At 47.1% G+C, this 18110-nt stretch overlaps 2 protein-coding genes across 7 annotated transcripts in view; one reads left to right on the plus strand and one right to left on the minus strand.

Annotated features, from left to right (window-relative positions):
• LOC104011450 (serotransferrin-2-like) overlaps window positions 1–9059 on the minus strand; it is a 34305-nt gene extending 25246 nt beyond the window's left edge. Inside the window, exons 1-2 of the mRNA XM_087768665.1 lie at window positions 8946–9059; window positions 5802–5868 (exon numbers count right to left, since the gene is read on the minus strand). The gene's annotated coding sequence lies outside the window, so the exon portion shown is untranslated. The remainder of the gene's footprint in view (window positions 1–5801; window positions 5869–8945) is intronic.
• Window positions 1–18110, plus strand: part of PISD (phosphatidylserine decarboxylase) — a 27101-nt gene continuing 8991 nt past the window's right edge. Inside the window, exons 1-4 of one of the 6 annotated variants that reach the window (XM_087768677.1) lie at window positions 46–128; window positions 3266–3417; window positions 3669–3763; window positions 9068–9243. In XM_087768677.1, the coding sequence (XP_087624803.1) occupies window positions 3389–3417; window positions 3669–3763; window positions 9068–9243 (300 nt within the window). In that variant the 5' untranslated portion in view covers window positions 46–128; window positions 3266–3388. Of the gene's footprint in view, window positions 129–3265; window positions 3418–3668; window positions 3764–9067; window positions 9244–13066; window positions 13289–15011; window positions 15135–17638; window positions 18056–18110 lie in introns of those variants that run through there. The other 5 variants (XM_087768676.1, XM_087768675.1, XM_087768673.1 and 2 more) reach the window with 5 other exon arrangements.

An 18110-nucleotide genomic window follows, 5' to 3' on the forward strand; every position in this document is an offset into this window, starting at 1 on the left:
CCTGGCCCCGCCCCCCGCGCGCCTCCCGCCCTCCCGCGCAGGACGCGGCAGAGGACGCGGCGGCAGCGGCGCGGGAAGATGGCGGCGGCCGTGGCGCGGGGCGGCGTGGCCACGCTGCTGCGGAGCAGGTACGGGCACGGCCGGCGGGACGGCACCGCGCTGCCCGGCGGCGAGGGGGCTGGGGCGGGGGCTGTCGGGCCGCGGCAGAGCTGAGGGCGAAGCGGCGGGCGCTGTCTGACAGCCGGCACCCGGGGGCGGGGGGCGTGAGGCGGAGCCGGGCGGCGGCCCGGCCTCCCCCGGGCCGGGGGCCGCAGCCGCCCCCTCCTCGCCGGCTGCCTCGTTCGCTGACGTTTCCCTGCCGGGGCGAAAACGCGGTTGTTGCTGGTGCCTCGGCCCTGTCTCCTGGGCGTGTGCGAGGAGTCTTGTCCCCCTCCAAGCTGGAAAGCAAGATGAAGGTTTTACATTCTGTTAAGAAAAGCGCGTGGCCTTGTATGATTTTCACTCCGTTTCATAGGCTGTGGTTGTCAGTGTCTGTGTGTTTGGCAGAAATCGGTCGGTGGGGGCAGCTCCTGCCCCTAAGGTTCCGTGGTGCCCGGGGAGGCCCGGCCGTGAGGAGGAGCGCCTGGCGGGAGCCCCCTGGTCCTTCGCAGCAGGTGCTCTCGTACCTGTCATCTCCTGGGATTGCAAGGAAACGGTTTTACGAACACCTTTTCTAGGACACAATTCAGTGTTCGCAGACAGAACACGCAATCCCCTTGCTCCAGCTTCTCTGTCAAAGCCTGGAGAAAACGCCCCGTGCAGATGCCGTGCTGTTGCCGTCAGGCCTCGGTGCCCGACAGCGGAGCGTTGTCCCTCGTCCCACCGCCGCTGAAGGCAACGTGGGGTCCTGGCAGTTCCCGCTCCAGCAGCCTCCAGTCGGGTGGCAGAGGCCGGAGGCCGGCGCTCTCCTACGCGCTCGTACCCATCAAGGTCGGGCTGTCAGGAGCAGGGAAGGTGAGGCTGACGGTAAACTATTGGGTCTTGGCATCTTTACCTATTTTTAGACAGGTTTCAGAGTAAGGAGGAGACTGGTTTTCCCATGTCGGACACAAAAACCAATTTTGGTAAGAGCTTAGGGTCTGCAATTAATTATTCCGTCCTTCCTCTCTGACGATCTATCGTTCCAAGTCCCGGTATGCCCTGCCCTACCTTGGCAGCATGAACAGCTCCTGGATGCTCCTGTGAAGCCAGCACAGCTGGGTTTGTTCTGGCTGTGTGGTTTTGGGTTTTTTTTTCAGGTTATTATGTATCAAGACTAATATATGTCTTGAGAAGACTAGTGCTTTAGGCTGCAGATAAGTTTTAATATTTTTTTCCCCCAGCTTTTTAAGGTTCTGAAACTTTTCTGGTAAATTTAAGTCTAATGTTAACTGGATTAGTTCTTAGTTTTTCTAATCCCTTAGGAGCAGCCCACAGGCTCCCAGCTTACTGATGGGCAATTCCTTTTATCCCAGGTGTTTTAATATGTTGTAAAACAGGCCTTGTAATACCGCAAATTAGCGTAGGGCTGGTGTATCACCCAAATGGATCAGCTGACCTCGTTGTTCATTATAAAATTACATCATGTTGCTATGTAAAACATACAGGTTCTGCAGCAGTCTGGGACGCTCTTCTGTCTTGCTAAGGAAATAAAATCCTGGGAGATGATGCAAGAGTGTGGCACGTTTAGCACCTGGTTACAGGAATCTGTGTGCTGGGGAGGGACTATCCTGTCACGTTTGGGTTAATAGAGTGGTTTTAATAGAGACCATGAAGCTGAAGGGTGGAGTGAAATAGTACTGACACCGTCTTATAAGTGAAAACTACAGCTATTAGTCCTTGGCTACCATTAAAACATTGTTAGCAAGTGCCTACTAGTATCATTATAGGATTTCTAGACAAGAAATCTGCTATTTGTAGACTCTCTTTCTAAATAAAGAGATGATGTCTATATGTAACTCAGTAGAAACCTGAAATTAATTCTTAAAATTCTTAGTAAGCACTTCCTGGAATTGAATCACCCTAAATGATGCAGTAGCTTGTAAGCTAATGAAGTAATTCTGTACTCGGCATGTATCTGATCAAGAGCAGATGAAAGGTCAGAGGGCCAAAGGAAGACATCCCGGGAATGAGCGGGCTGCACAAAGACCTGCCAGACCTGGCTCTTCCCAAGGGACTGAGCCTGCTGGTGCGAGAACACAGCCTCGCTCCTGCCCTGGCCTGGGCCGGTGGTCTGTCTAACAGCAGGACACGGTGTTGCCACGCCATCTTCAACTGCTTGTCTGACCGTGCTTATTTACAGACTTTGAACAGCAATAGCTCTTGTACAATTGGATAGATCCTTTTCAGACTTATTAGAAACATGAAATGCAACGTTATATATTAAGCATATGAAAAATCCTGGTTGAAACTTTTCCCTGCGTTGGCCAGTTATAAGTCTATTTTCTGCATTTTCAGAGTGGCAGAACCACTCGCGTTACATTTCACCAGCGTACAGAGTGGTAAGACAAATTCTAAGGAAGAGCTTCTGTGCCTGGCAGCCTTTTTACTTTTCCAGCCATACCAGTTGGTCTAATAAGTGACATAACTTCTTCGTAGAATCCCTAACTATTCTATGTACTCCTCCTCCCCACCAGCATGGCGAGGAAGGGGATACATGAACCCAATTCATACGCGTCTCTTTAAGATAGTTGCTGTTGTAGCAGGTTCCTAAATGACATGCCTGTGTAGCAGCCTGGTGGAGATGGAATAATCCCAAGTGCTAACTGATCATTACAAAATTTACCACTACGTTTGCAAGCAGAGTTTGTTTTGATCAGTGCGACTGAATTCACCTTTGCCTGTGATAAGCAATACCTCTGGGTGGAAGTAAATACGTTAGCCGTGTTGTTACAGAAGGTTATGATGCTTGTGCTATCTACTTTCCCTGTAAGTAGAGAAATTTTGGTTTAAACATTTTTGTTTTCCCTGGCAAAATACAAGTAATTTGCTGACCTTAAAGGAGTTGTTTGCATGCTGTTGGATAAAATTGGTCTATGTTAAACTGGAAGAAGACTTAGAGAGTAGGAACTCTCATCAGTTCTAGAATCGCTTATTTAAAAAAAAAAGAAAAAAAGTAACAAATAGATTACTAAACATGTAGGCCAGGGCAGTGCATAAAACAAGATGAAATTAGATTATATTAGCTTGCTTTTTAAAAAGACTCAGACTGTATTCACAATCACAAATATTTTGGAACTCCAAACAGGCCAAGATGGGGTACGTAATGACAACGTGACCAGCTGCCTGAACGGGGCTGTTGCCAAGATAGGCACATGCAATACTCAGAAGAGTATCGCTGTTACGATAGAATTAAGCTCAAGAGGAACACATGTCAATATTTGGGAAGAAAAAGAAAAGGTAAAATAGATGCAACGTTAAATTAATATCTGCAGGAGCAGTTGGATTGTCAGGGGGTTTTTGGTTTTCTTAGGGAAGGAATAGGCCAGAAGGGAATAGGCTCAGTGGGAATTTTATGATGCTTTGAGGAGACTTTTCCCTCTATGGTATTCACCTTCTGAATAGAAGATTATCACTACATTGAACTGCTTAGATTTGCGTTATTAAACATTTGTCCTTGAGCAACTGTTTCTTGTTTGTTGTATTTGCAGTTTGCTGACTAGCTGTAACTTCTTCATACATGAGAACCCCTGTGTTAGAACTGGAGTCCTGTGGAAGCAGCCACCTTCTAGGACATTTTTCAGTGGTAAGTGAAGGCTTGTATCTACCCAGTGGTTTTAAATTCAAGGTTACTCAAGGCTAGGCAAATTACGGTCGCATATTGGTGAATTTGAAGTTCCTGAAATGAAAGCAGAAGTGGGAGTCCAGCACCAGAGACCTATTCAATTCATGGCATTTCTGTAGACACAAGCTTGCAAATTATGCTTTACTCCTTCGGTGTTTTGTTTTCCAGAGAGTAAAAGAAGTGTATTTACCTATTTCATAAGGTTCCTTATGAGGTGTTATTTGTTGTTTCTCAGCTATTTTGGAATACTTGGATAGCAAATGTAGCAATAAAAATAAATAAAAAATCCCCAAAACAAATAATTTCCTTTAACAAGAGGAGCATTTTAGACAAATCGCTTCCCTAGGCAAGGCTGAAATCTTCTTCTCTGTTCTTTTGGAAGTGCCGTCTGTTCCACAGTGATTTTACAGGTATGAGGAGCCTTGCAGAGAAGCAGATCTGGACAGCAGTTTAGATACTATGGCATCCAGAGCAGGATTGGCTAGAGCTGGAAAGGCAGAGCTGATCCGATCGGGGGGAATGTCAGCCCCCCAAATCAGGAATACCTCCATTGAGGCTTATTAATAGGCCATGCAATTGTTTGTTTTCTGGGGTTTTTCCCTCATTATTTTTGTTCACTCTCACACTCCTTTATACCTCTGCGCATTTATCAGAAAGTAACCGGCTTGCTTTGTCAGTGTGACATCTGCTGCCCTAATGGTCTCTCTTACTGTACCCCCTTGGAGGGTATTTGCCTTTTTTAAAGCTGCTTTGATACTTTGACAATTGTCCTTTTCACTGGGATTGTCACTTCTGAAGAAACCTGTGTAAAAGGGCCAGCAGAAAAGGAGCTAGGATAATAAAGTGAATGGCTGCTACATTTCTATTTTCTCTCTCCTCCCCACCCCCAAAGGAAATTTATATTGGGATCTGTTTCCATCGTCCTTGGCAATATGTGTTTTTTGACAAGCATGCTATTTAATTAGTATGTTCAAACGTTACAATAGCTGGGCAGCTCTGCATCCTTCATATGTACCTTATTGTATGTAAATACAATACAAATGCACCTTTCTCATAGCACATCCACCTCGGCGCACTAATGAATCGAGTTTTTCCGCTGTGAGCATTTTTGTACAACTCAACAACATACCCTAAACTAGGAGCCAGTCATTTAACAACAGGGTCACTTTCTTGGCTTCATCAGGTCAGCTGTATGCAAAATGAGGGATTTCATGTTTCCCTGTGCTCCCTACTCTCAACAGCTGAAGAAAGTAGAATATTTTGTAAAGCAAATTTAATTGATAGACTGTGATACTAACAACAGGTGCTAAACGAAGAAGGACTCTGGGGAAAAGCATATATAATGCAATCTCTGTACCTGTAGCTTTTAAACTAAGTTTTTGCTGGTGAAGATGGTCTCTGTATAGCAAATTAAAACCCATTAAACATAGGTTTGTTTTGCTTGATTAAATTCTGCACGTTACTTAGTTTTCTGAGGAGTCTACAGTTGAAAAAATACTTTTTTAAAGACACGATACAATTTAGCAGAGATTCATGTTGGGACAGTGGTTTTATATTAAAAAAAACCACTTTAATGAACTTGCTGAGCCAATAGTTGGTGTACTTCCCACACCTACATTCGTTTTGAAATTTGAAACTTTTTTACATCAGTTTAATGCTTTTGCATGTCCTGCGACATTTTTGAAGGGTTCTGTTGCTCTAGACCGTCTCTAGCAGGACAGCACAGCCAGGTAGCAGGCCAGGCACGCTTCTGTCTTTCTTTTGCTGGACAGTGTCGTGAAGGTGATGTGAAGGAGCCTGCGTGGATGTTGGCTGAGAGATCTTTGGAGTAGCATAGTCATGAATAATGAGCCTGACAGCTAAAATGATATCTGTTGTCAACACGAAAGCCAGTGAAATAATGTTAGCCGTGAAGTGACTGATGTGAAGGGCAACATCAAGCTTAATACGTAGTGGATAATGAGAAGGGAATTTGTTGAAAACTGTTCAACTGCATTACCTGCTTTGTAGGGCAGCTCTTCATCGTGAGGACTCTGAGGAGTTCAGACTTCAGCAGTTTAACAGGCCTGTAAGAAAGAAAAGGTATAAGTGTCCTTCTACATTTCAGTCTGTACTTGTAACTTTAATAAATCAGGAAATCAAAGTAGGTTTACATGAAATGTTTCAGACCTGATTAAAATTATATTTGCACTCGGAGTTACTCTAGCCGGGTAATGCTGTGAAGATCAAATATTATTGTTTGTTTTTAATAAATATTTGTTCGTAAACTTGTAGCATATGTGTTGTCATGTATTAGTGTAACAACTGCATGCAGTCTTCAGTTTTTGTTTCCTTGTCAGCTGGGGTATTGATCCTATTTTCCATAACCATTTCTTTGGGTTAACTTGCCCATCCAAATCCTTTGTCTGGCACGTCACGTATGGATATTTCACTATTGAAAAATCTGCTTACAGACTAATAGAAACAGCAGCTCTTTGTTGTCTAGAAATCAAAGTTAGTCCTTACAGGGAAAAAAATCTAGGAAGCTGAGACACATAATGCAAAATTGTTGATCACATGGAAGAAAAGGTCACTTGAAGTTAGCTTTGAGTTTTGAACAAACGAACTTCTTAGCCAGCCATTTTCTAATCCATAGATATTTCAGATTCTGATTTGGATTTACAGCTAGATGACTTGCAAATGATGTCATCAGGAAGAGAAGATAACTCTTCCTTAGTTTTATCTCTGCCCCTTATAACAGCCTCCTCTAAGTGTTTGTATCCTTTCCTAGAAGAAATTCTCAGTTTGGCCAGAGTAACAAAGCACTAGTTGTATCATTGCATCTGACCGCATAGGCTAGAGCACGCCTTCGATGATGCAGTTTGCCATCTCATCCTGCGTTTTTTAGTGTTTCTGAGGGAATGAGTCTTTTTCATCTGTTCGAGAGAGGGAAGTCGCTACTTTCTTTTTATTCTCATTTGCTGAATATGCTCAATGTTTAAGAGGAATCTGGAGCAGGTTAGGCTTATCTGTAAGGAGTTCAGATCTAGGGTTCAAAGCATCTAAAAGTATGTTGCAGTATGTTAAAGGTCCTGCACCTTTTTCCTCTTGGCCGGGACTGGTTTCTGGTGGCTCACGCGCCAGGACGTGAGCTTTCCTCACCCTCCCGTGCTGCTCGCCAGAGCCGCAGGAGCGCTGGTGTCCTTAGAGAACGTGATGTTCAGCTGAAGCCTCTGAACAGCGCCAACTGCCTGAACGTGGTATCGGTCACTAATCTTTTTGTTTTGGAATTTGTAAACTTGTTGCGTGAATTTCAGTCATGTCTGAAAGGTGTGGAATTTTGTCAGGGGGAAAAAAAGCTTGACAGCAGCATGTTGGATGTCTTTGCCAGTGATCGTGTTTTGGATGCCAGTTACAGAAGTGCTGCTTCGTTAATGCTGGAGATGGGGAAAAGTCAACTCTTCAAATCATTTATCAACAAATTAAATTGTGTTTGCCGTGGCTTGTGGAACGTCAAATGGTTTGGTCCTAGCACAGGAAAAGAAATGTTCCTATCGGTGTAATCGATAGAGGCTCTTGAAGCAGAAGGAGCCGCTCCCTGGATGCAAACCAGCAAGAGCTGTTCCCACCGAGGGGTTTTGGTCTGGGAATTTGCTACGCTCTGGTGAAACAGCTGAGCAGCTTGGCTAACGTAGAACCAAAGACGTGGCGGGAAGGGAGCTAAAAGCTTTAGGGCTAAAGAGTAGCACTGGTCTCTGTACAGACATTTCTGTTGAAATAGTGATGTAAAGTTGAAAGGTTGTAGAGTCTTTGTAAATTCAAAATAAGGAGAAGACTTTATTTATAAACATTTAGCTGTTCTAAACGACCCCTGTCCTTTTACTGAGCATTGTTCTTTAGGGTAGAATATTTTCCAGAATCTTAACTCTAACTGTAGTGGCTGCCTTGGTGGTGGTTGTTGGTTTTTTTTCCGGTAAGAATAAAGCTGTTTTCATATGATCTATTTTAAGACGTATAATTCAAACAATGTTTTAAGTTACATATGTAGGAAAGAAATGAGCAAAACTATTATTGCAGTAAAACAAGATGTGAGCAAAACTTACTTTTATTGGGCTTTTTTTTTTTTTTGGCAGCATCATGGATGAAGAATAGCTGAATGCTTCTAACGCTCTGCTACTTAGCACTAAAGCTTCCCAGACTGCTAAGCCATTGCGCTTTGCCTCTGTGCCTGCCTGGAAATAGATTCAGTGTTAACTGGATTCTTTTTGGTGTTAATGCATCCTTTCGTAGTCAAACCCTAAGCCTGACTTTGATGGAACAAGATACAGCCCATTGTTTTTGATTCCGGCTCATCCGTGTCCGTGATTGTTGTGGAAATGACACCGATCAGTGTCCGGGAATGAATTCCTTTGGGCATTTTCTCTGTCCGGTGGTGACTTGGGCTGATTCCCGAGAACCTTGGGACTGACTGTAATACAGACAGGGAAGCCCAGCCTCCTACTCACTTAGCCCATTCTGCCCGAACATCCTCCTTTTCTCTGAAGGCTTTGCAAGGGCGATCCCTCCCTGACTGCCCTGGAGCTGTCCTGTGGCGCAGTGACAGGGGTCTCACAGATGACATGCGAGGCTCCTGTCATGCAGGAGGAGCTTGGTAGTTCTCAGTAAGAAAGATGTAATACTAGATGTCTTTTTTTTTTTTTTTTCCCCCCCATGTGGTGACCTGTATTACAGCAGAAATGTACCTCTTATCCTGTTTACCAGACCTACACTAAAGCAGGTCGTCATTTCCCTCCCCCTTCCAGTTAGCTGTACAATTTGGGGATTCCCCAGCTATAAGAAAAGCTTTAATGACTGAGAAGCATGAAGCTCCCCAGTACTACAGACTGTGCCCCAGCAACTCGTTATTCTGTATAGTAACAACACAGAAGAGCTCATAGTTGGAGAGTAAGATAGTGCTCTCCGGCAGCTGATGTTACGTGTTTCTGCGTGGTGCTCTCAGGCAGCTCATGTTATATATTTTTGGGGGAGGAGTGTTGGAGGGGCGTGGGGCAGGGGGGAGGCGGATGAGGTTAAAACCAGAGATGATCAGTTGGCGTTGGTCAGCTGCGTTTCAGTAACTTGGTAAGCTGCAGTAACCGGAGTACTCGGGAGCATCTACACCTACCGTCTGCGTCAGATTTCTGTTCCCATTTCCATCGCCTAAGCTGACATCCCTCACGGCACATCATAGCTTTTTCTCTACTGTGTAGTTCTTCTCTTTCCTGAAGTCTGTTTTTTCTGTTGCAGACAGGAAGAAGCTCCATACTGCTCCGGTAGGGCACGCCTTCCGCCTGCGCCCCTTCCACGTTCTGGTAGCCACAGGTGGGGGATATGCAGGGTACAGAAAATACGAGGATTACAGGCTGGAACAGCTGGAGAAGAGGGGCATAGAGGTGCCTGTGAAGCTTGCAAGTGAGTGGGAGGTAAGAAACTTGGGGCAATTTTTGTTTCTGCCATGTTTGATGCAAAGCTCCCTTTGCTTTCATTCCAACAAGGGAATGTTTAATTTGTCCTCTACTGCCAATGCATTTTCGACACATCATGGAACTAAAGTTTCTGTCACTTCAGTAACTGTCGCTTTGGCTGAAGTCGATGTGATGATACACTAGGAACTGCTGGCGTCTCCTCCGTCTTTTAGTACGGCTGACACTTTATTTTTTTAAATACTTGTCAAATTGGAGATAGTGGGGATAGTTAATCCAGTGATCGTATTATCTATTTTGAATGAAAAGATGTTTGGTAGGTGTTGAATCCTTCAGGTGGAAGTCATGTAGTCCAACCTCTTGCTTAAAGCAGGGCCCACACTGAATTCAGACCAGGTTACTCAGCACTTTGTCCACTCGGATTTTAAAAATTTCCAAGGACAGAGATTCCACAGTGTCTTAAGCACAGAGCACGCAGTGAATTAAGCACATTATGCTGTTTACAGGATTAAATACAGATATCAAAATAGGCAAGACTAAAATTATATATAATAAAATTCAGAAAACGTTCAGCGCTGAGGTTTTTTTGTCCTAGTAGTTCTAGCTATGGGTACAGCTTGTGCAGCAGTTGCAGGCTTTATCTGCTCACTACCTGCTCAGTCTGTGCTACTTTTGGCACTTTGCTTCCTTCCTCTATGCTCTCATGCCTTATATACTTTACAAGGAAGCTGAGACGGAATTAATACCTAGTTAATAAAAATCTACCTGTTTTCTTTGTGAGTATATGGCAAGACCTTTTTTTCATAGGTAATACCTAGGTCTGTAATGGCTCTTGCTGATCCTGAGGGATTTTTGCCTTTTCCTTCTGGATTCCGAGGAGTTTAGAAATTATTGTGGAGTTGCAGTATGTATATCAGATTCATAGGTCAAATATCCATTGCAGCACTGAAGTAAGAAATATTTCATAACTTCCTATAAGAGCTGTATCTCCTGTGAAATATTAAGTATATTGTACAACTCCCGTGTCTGGCAGTTTAAAGTATATGTGGTATTCTTCCAAACAGCCAGGCGAGTGCCTGCTTCAGTGCCATTCCTGAAGGGAAGGTGTTAAAAATTCTAGGATTGTAGGATTGTGTAGGAGATGCTTCGGTGTGACCTTTAGCATCCCAGTTTCTTTGCATTCCTGAGCGGGCTGCCAGTCTGTGAGTGGTTTGGCCACATGCCTCTGGGGGACGAGGCTGGAATCCCTAAATTCATTTTCAGAGTGACCCAAATCAGACAGGATCCAGACAGTCCAGGTGCTAATAGCTCAGGCCCTGATAGCTCCTGAGGAATTTGGCTGTAAACCTGCCTTCTGTGTATTCTTTTCCTGCTGAAGCTTATTTCAAACAGGTTTTATGTCCTGATTAAAAAAGAGACTGGTAAGTGTCCATGGAGTATTTATTTGAAAAGGCAATGTCAATTCAGTTTTGATATTTGAAAACAAACGGGTTTGTCTTATTGTTCCTACTTTTAGGTATGAAATTGGGTAATCCCCTTATTAAATTTGCTTTCTTTCATTATACTGATATGCAGGTTTGTTCTTATTTGATGGTGGTTATTTGATGAAGCTATGCGTATTGCTTTTGATGAAACAGCTCTAAAGGATTTGGGTTTTGCAGTGGGGAATCACACAAAGAATTTCAAACTGATAAGCGGGGCTCCAAATGCAGCAGATACCAGTAGGAGCCACTCAGAAGGTTTCCTAGTCCTTCCTGATACGCTTAAGTTCTGTTGAATGCTTCTGTGGGAGGGAAAGGAAGCTTGACAGTTACGAGGAAAAAGAGACCGTGCTCAGACATTGCAAGAAATCTTCTGAACAATGAAGGAATCGAGAAAAATAAGAGCTGCGTTGTTCCTTTTTATTGGAAAGTGGTGTGTCTGTTTTGCTGACCTATCATTTTCCATTATTCTGTTTCTTGCATCCCTGGAAGCACACGTAGGAGTGTGGAAAAGAGGGGTGTCCTCTTGGTTTTAGAGCAGAATAAGCCTTTGCCTAGGCAAAAAGAGACCAAGTGGGATTTGAATGGGCTTTGAAAGAGTGATATAGAACAAGAAACTGTTGCACGGCTGCTGTGAAGCTCTGATTGCACAGTACCGAGTTCACGTGAGAGCGTGCACCACCTTCCACCTGACAGCTCTGCGCGTAAGGCACGTTCCCCTGCTTCTGAGCAGCAGACAGATATGAAATGGGTAATCACCATCATGTTGCGCAAGCAGGGCATCTCCCCCTGTTGCGGAGGCACGTATCGGTATCGTCACAGAAGTGCGCATAATTTTTGATTGAATTCAAAGGAGTATGCTCCTATATGGTTTTGCTTTGCTCAAACTTCATAAAAATGGGGGGAAGAAATGAATCTGGTTTAAGTCAAGCGTCCCTTAAGTTTTTCCACAGGGAAAGACAAAACTATGGTTTCTTTAGCATAGAACTTCTCTTCCTATAATTTTCTGAGGCTATTATGTAGCTAATAGCTTGAGCTGATTAACGCCTTAGTGTGTCTCCTGCTGCGAATAGCAGTGAGGATCAGCTTTCATTTAATTAGATGAGGTAAAGCGGCGGGCTTGGAGGGAGGCAGGTAGGTATTTATCAGATGGATGGGAGCTTACTGTTGCAAATCCTTGCTGCCGCAGGTTTCCTGGCTGGGATCCGCATGCGTAGCCTGCCATTGGCATGCGAGCTAGAGAGCACGGGGGCAGTGGTGATACAGGATCCACGAATCACTCGGGGAAGGCTTGGCCAAGGAGTGAGTCTGGATGAACGGTGACCAGACGGACAAGAGTTGTTCTCAAGAGAGAGGAACTTCTTGCAGCTGTCCTGGGCTTCCATAGTTTGTTCTGGTTTGTGTAAGCAAAAGCAGTGTTTGTTGGAGTGACAGAGTGAACCTTGAAGGGAAGCGAGCTGTAGTGACACCGGATAACACCGATGACAGATTAATGCACGTTCTGTCCTGTCCGAACCTCAGCTTATTGTCACGGGCCACAGTTTTTAAAAACAGCTTAATACAGTGGGGAAGCGCTTGAGTTTAGGATCTCGATTCTCAGAGGTGAGAACAGCACAGGCTTTCCTATTGAGACTAAAAACTGCTCGTATTTGTGTAGCAGAGGATACTGGATGCTGTTTTGGCAGTGCAACACAGAGGGTGCTTTTCTTGGCCCGGAGGACACAGACATTTAGTATTATGGTAAGAGGTGTGTATCGAGTTCAGGAAAGAGCTAATAATGGAAAAATCCCTGATTATTTTTTTTAATCCAACTTTGGAAGAATGAACCATCATCTCCAGTTGGTTGGTCTCTTATTCTTCATTCTCGCTCCCATGTTCTGATGTTTGGAGTTTTATTTGAGCAAACATGCAACTACAAAAAACTTCACGTGCAGTGGCCCAAGGCACGGGACAAAGATGGTCAGAAAATGTTAAAAGGGGTGAAATTTCAACAGCATCGAAATGTGTGAAGGGTGTGACGCTGTACATGTATTTCTCAGCTGTCCTGGAAAACTGAACTGAGTAAAATCAATGTTTAATCTGACCGACGAGTCGGCTTTTTGGCTCGGCAAGCCTGTTCTCTCCCGCGGGACCTCCCGGGCGGCGCTGGGGCTGTGCAGCGTTCCGGGCGCGCTGGATGAGGCCGCGGCGGGGGGCGCAGCCCCGGGAGGCCCTGGCGGGGCCCGGGCCGCCGGGTCCTTGGGAAACGAGGCGGCGGGGCAGGGGCCGCCTTGTCCCCCCGCCCGGCCCCCTGCCCCGCCCCGGGCCGCCGCCGCGCTCCGGCCCGCTCCGGTTCTTCTTCCTTCCCGTTTCTCCGGCCCTGGCTCCTCCTCCGAAGGGGCCGGGGCCCTGCGGGAAGGCAGCCGCCGCGGAGCGCCAGTGGCTGGCGGGCGAGGCGGGGGAGGGCCGCCGGCCCCGCGCCGCTCCCTTAAGGCGAGGACCGGCCGCTACCGGTACCGGCACCGCCAGCGGCGGGGGGCGAGCGGGAGCGCGGCGGGGCCGGGCCGGGCCGCGACCGCCGGGAGGTAGGTGGGGGCTGCCGGGCACGGGGCGCGGGTCGGGCCCGCTCCCCTCCCCTCCCCTGCCCTGCCCTGCCGGGGACGGGCCCGGGGCTTGGCCGGGCCGGCCCGCAGCCCCGCGGGGGCGGGAGGGCCGGGCGCGGCGGTGGGCTTTGCAACCCGCTGCTTTGTTCCCGTGTCTGCAAACGGCTTTAAAAGGGCGGGTGAGGAGCGCGGGTCGGCGGGGGGAGGCAGAAAGCCGGGCAGGGGCGAGCTCGCTGGGCGGCCGCAGCAGGTCCGGGCGCGGGGCTTACCGGGGCCGGCGGGCGAGGGCTGGCGGCCGGGGGGCGACGAATCGCTGGTCTCTGGCTCGTTGGGAGTTTCAGGAGAGATGTCTCCAAGCCTCGGCTCTCTCGTGAGTCCTCTCCGAGCAGACGCGAGCACCAGGAGCCTCCGGGCCGGCCTCACCCCGGGTCGGCGTCCGCGGTACCGGGGGCCGGCGGCGCCGCCGGGCGGGGGGGGGGGGGGGTCCTGCCGCGGCCATCCCTTCGAGCGGGTACCTTAAGGCGAAACACGGGGGTTTTAAACGCGAAATGGAAAGTATTACTACAAAATATTAAAATAAGACAGTGTATTTTAGGGGTCATCAATTTCCATCTCGTTTTGCAGAAGTAAATGAAACTTTTTTCCTTGCTTCACAGAAGAGCGCTTTCAGGCTACCTAACGGGCTTTTTGCACAGAATTCGGGCTTACGTTTAAAAAACCACCCAACCTTTTACGGCTAGCTTAAAATACCACTTTTTTTTTTTTTTTTCCCCCTCCTCTATTTATAGAAGGCAACTAAACCAGCAACGTAAAATTAGAGGGAAATGATCAAAAGTTTTTTCTTAATAAATTGAAAGAATATAGAAAGCCTTCTCCGTAGGAAAAGTAAAGAATTTTAGAAGCGACAGGCGGCGAAAGCAGAGCCTGGCACGTTTCGTTGGCCAGCACCCCTGAACCTGCGGAGAGCGGTCCAGTTGGCCAACCCTTCCCCGGCCGAGCGGGCGGCGAGCGCGCTGCTCAGAGCCCGGGAGGCCTCGGCAGGTGCTGAGCCCGCGCTCGGGGTCCTCAGCGCATGAGAGCGGTGCCGGTGTGCGCTCCCGGCTCCGGACTGGCCGCCAGGAAGGCTGGGTGGGAGCGGGGATTGCGTGTCTGAAATTAAACAGACACTGCTGGGAAAGGAACGGGACCTTTAATAAACGGTCACCCAGTACCTCTCCCCTGATGGCGAGACCTTATTTTTGCTGGCACTTAAATAGAATACAGCATTTGGATGCGTTTTTTAAAACAGTAGCTCTGTTACCAAATGTAGAAAGTGTGACCAGAGGGCTCTGAGCACTCTGACCAGCGCATTCCAAGCCTAATGATTCATGCTTATGACTTAAAACTGAGACTGCAGGTTTGAAGTTCAGTTGCGTATTAATCTTTCCTGCAAATGCCCAGCTGCGCTGTTTGTTAAAACGTGAGGGAAGGGCTTGAGGTAGTAATGAGAAGACAAGGAATTAAGTGGCGTCACTGGACTCGATGCTTACTTGAGCTGACGGAGCAGAACGGTGGTGCACGGCTGGCAGATTAGCAGTTCTCTATTAGATAATAAACCTCTAGGGATTTATACCTGCTGGTAACTGCTTCTGTTATTTACCTAACGTGGCTTCTGGGGGAGTTCAGTACTGAAGTCCAGCCTCCTGCAAAGCAACGGCCCTGGGATTCATAACGCAGGCCTTGTGGCGCTGCCTGCATCACAAGAAGTCCAGCTACCGAGATGCCATTACACGAGTTCCTCTGCCAGGAGCTGGTTGATCGCCAGTTCTCGTTCCTTTCCCCACGGAAAGTAGGTAGACTCGGGGTGGATTTTTCATTTTGGCCTTCTTGCACTGTGGGAACTGTACGTTGCTTCTGGGGCAGCTGCAACAACCGCAAGGCCGGCTGGCAGCTCGCCTTATATGTCAGCTTTTAAGCAGGACTCGGGTATTTGCATCTTGGTGAATGTAATGAGGTCAGTAGAACAGAACTTAAGAGAAACATAGGTCGTCTCGCTCATCTGAGCTCCACTTTTTGAAGAAGTGGAGAAAAACAGCTTTTAACAGCAATATTTCTCCCTTCCTGGAGAGGAATCTCTCTTGCACCACGTGTTGTGTTCTGAGCTGAAGGGTGGCAGTGCCCGCTGCATTGGGCTGTACAACATTTCAATGTCCGTGTGTTTTGGGGGAGCAGGTGAGCTATTTAACCTGCTCCACGCTTTCCTTCAATCTAGAATATAATAATTTCCTCAAAATGTTTTGAGGGATAAGGATGAATTTCCACTGAAAGAGCTTGTGGGTTTACCTCCCTTATCCTTAACTGGGGAAGAGTGCTGAAGAACACGTAGATAAGACTTCTGTTTGCTCTGCTGTCTTTCTGCAACGTCACCCATAGGTGAAGGTCCTCAAAGGAGGAGATTAGACCTTAGGCCGGGGAGCAGGGCGCCAGCCTGGCCTGCCGGAGCTGGGCCTGGCCTGCCGGAGCTGGGCCTGGCCATGGGGAGGGCAGGCTGTGGCTTGGGGCGCTCGTTCTCCCCGGTTTTGTGAAGATGCGTGTTCAGTGTGAAAATGATTTTCCTTTTGGTCTGATGAAGTGCCTATTGAAACGATCTTGTCAATTCAGCTTGTTTCTATTTATAATGTAGTATTTAATGGTGGTAATTTCTAATGATCCTGGTGAATCTAGAGAAATAGCTCCCCTGTGCTCCTCGTTGCTTTTCTCTGAATTTTGATGGGATTTGGGTAACTGCTTTCATCACTTTACTATACAGATGGCTTCATTTTTGTTGTGTAGGAGTTTCTTGTGCCAGCCAGAGAAAGACTGAACGATATTTTAAATAGGAAAACAAAAAAAGTTGGCACAGGGCTCAGGGAGGAAGGAGTGTGTTTTGAGTGCTTTCAGCTGATCTTAAATTTACCTTCTTTTAATTAACTGGATTTTTTTAAAATACGCAATTGTTAAAATTCAGCTTAAACAACAACATACACACAGGTCTTGGAACTTCCTTAGATGTAGAATACCATAGAGCAGTTTTCTTCCTGAAAAAACTACTCCAGTGCAGGACTCCAGAGGTGTTTCTGGGGAATACCTGTAGGGTTTGGAGTCGAAGGCCAATCAAAATACACAGTTCTGGCTAGAATATTTTCCTTTAGAGGCCTGACTGGTGGGATGCCATTAGCTAGTGAATTCTGGCCTTTCCTGCTGGCCCTCCCGCTTCTCCTGCCGTGTCCCCGGTACAGTACAGCCCTTTCCCGCACATCAGAGCACCGGTGCTCTTTTTGATCTGCTCTGTTAGGCATACAGCTTTCACCGTGTTTGGAGAGCTTTGGAAACAAGGACTTTTTTTAAAAAAAAATTTTTTTTTTTTTAACCCCAGACTTTAACGGAAAGTCTAAGTGAAATGGATAGCCACTAGAGAGTTAGCCCTAAGCTGTTCTGGGTATTTGGTTTAATCTCGAGGTGAGGTGTAGCTAGCTGACTTCCACTTTCTGAACCAGGAGTCCGGTTTCAATCCAAAGCCAGTCCACAGGAGATGGTGGAAAATCTGTGTTGGAGATGTGGTCTGCGGGGTCAAAGAGGGAAATTTCCCTCTGCGTATATTGAGAATGCTCAGATAGAAACGCTGCAGCTTTTTGTCTTTAAAAACAAACCAAAACCAAAAGAGCTTCCTTTACTCATGTTTTGTGTTTCAGTTCTGCTGGACATAAAAACGGCAATAGTACTGAGAGTCGCATAATAGACGCGTTACCATTTCTCTTATACCCAGTTCTCAAGCTGGCCCTAAAACTGCCTTATTTCATGATGTATCTGGGTGTTTGTAGAATGTCCTTTACCTGCTCCCTGTGTGAGGTTTTTGAGATGGAAAGAGACTTCAGGAGGTGGATGTTGGTGTCTGGCAAGGGTTGTAAAATAGAAAGACGTTCCTTTCTTCTTTCCAAGCTGGACATTAAGAGCAGGAGAGGATTTTTGGTGCCCAGCAGTCCGGAACTCTTTTAGCGGCAGCTGCTGCACTGCAGAATTGAAGCTGGGAATTATCTCCTCCTCTTCTCCACCCCACTCCTCCTCCCAGCCTCGGATTCAGACGGGCGCTGGGGTGAGCTGTGCAAGGCCATCTGGCTGCTCATCTGACTGTAGCGCATCGCTGCCCAGCAGCCCGAGACTGCAGGCTGTTTTTTGGAGAGTTGCGTTTCAATGGCCACCCTGGCTAGCGAGAAGCAAGGACTGCTTATACGGACAGCTCGTTTTTATCTTGTGCAGAGTCGGCTTTGTAGTGGGATGTTGAAATATGACACAATGCCTGTTTGTTTGCAATAGCTGCAACCCTCGTAGCAGAGATTCAAGTGGGAAACAGAGGGGGAATCCAGAGACAAGCCAGCGGGGGAATTAGGAACTGTGACGCCGTGTCCTCTCTCCTGTGCCGGAGCAAGCAAAGGAAAGAGAGGTAGAGGAAAAAAGACTGAGCCTTGCAACCAGCCGTCACCCTGACGATGTGTCAGTCAAACACCCTGCAGGGACCAGATCTGCACACAGGGAAATGGTGAGATGCTATAAAGCTTTATCTAACCCTCCACCCTCTTGCTACAACCTCCGCAAAGTTAAAATTCATGTCCGGAGGCTGCGTTCAGGGAACGGCGGCAGCAGCAGCTGTGCCGGGGACCAGCACCCACAACTGGAGAGCCCAGGCCCGGCTGGCTCTGCCGGTGGTACACCAAATAGGAGAACTCGTTTCAGGTACTGTTCGGTATTTTCTGCTTTGCAGGAATGGTGACTGAAGGGAGAAGCGAGG

This window comes from Nipponia nippon, unplaced genomic scaffold (genome assembly GCF_047370975.1).
Source record: "Nipponia nippon isolate SJK-2023a ecotype South Korea unplaced genomic scaffold, ASM4737097v1 scaffold_30, whole genome shotgun sequence".
Classification (NCBI taxonomy): Eukaryota; Metazoa; Chordata; class Aves; order Pelecaniformes; family Threskiornithidae; genus Nipponia; species Nipponia nippon.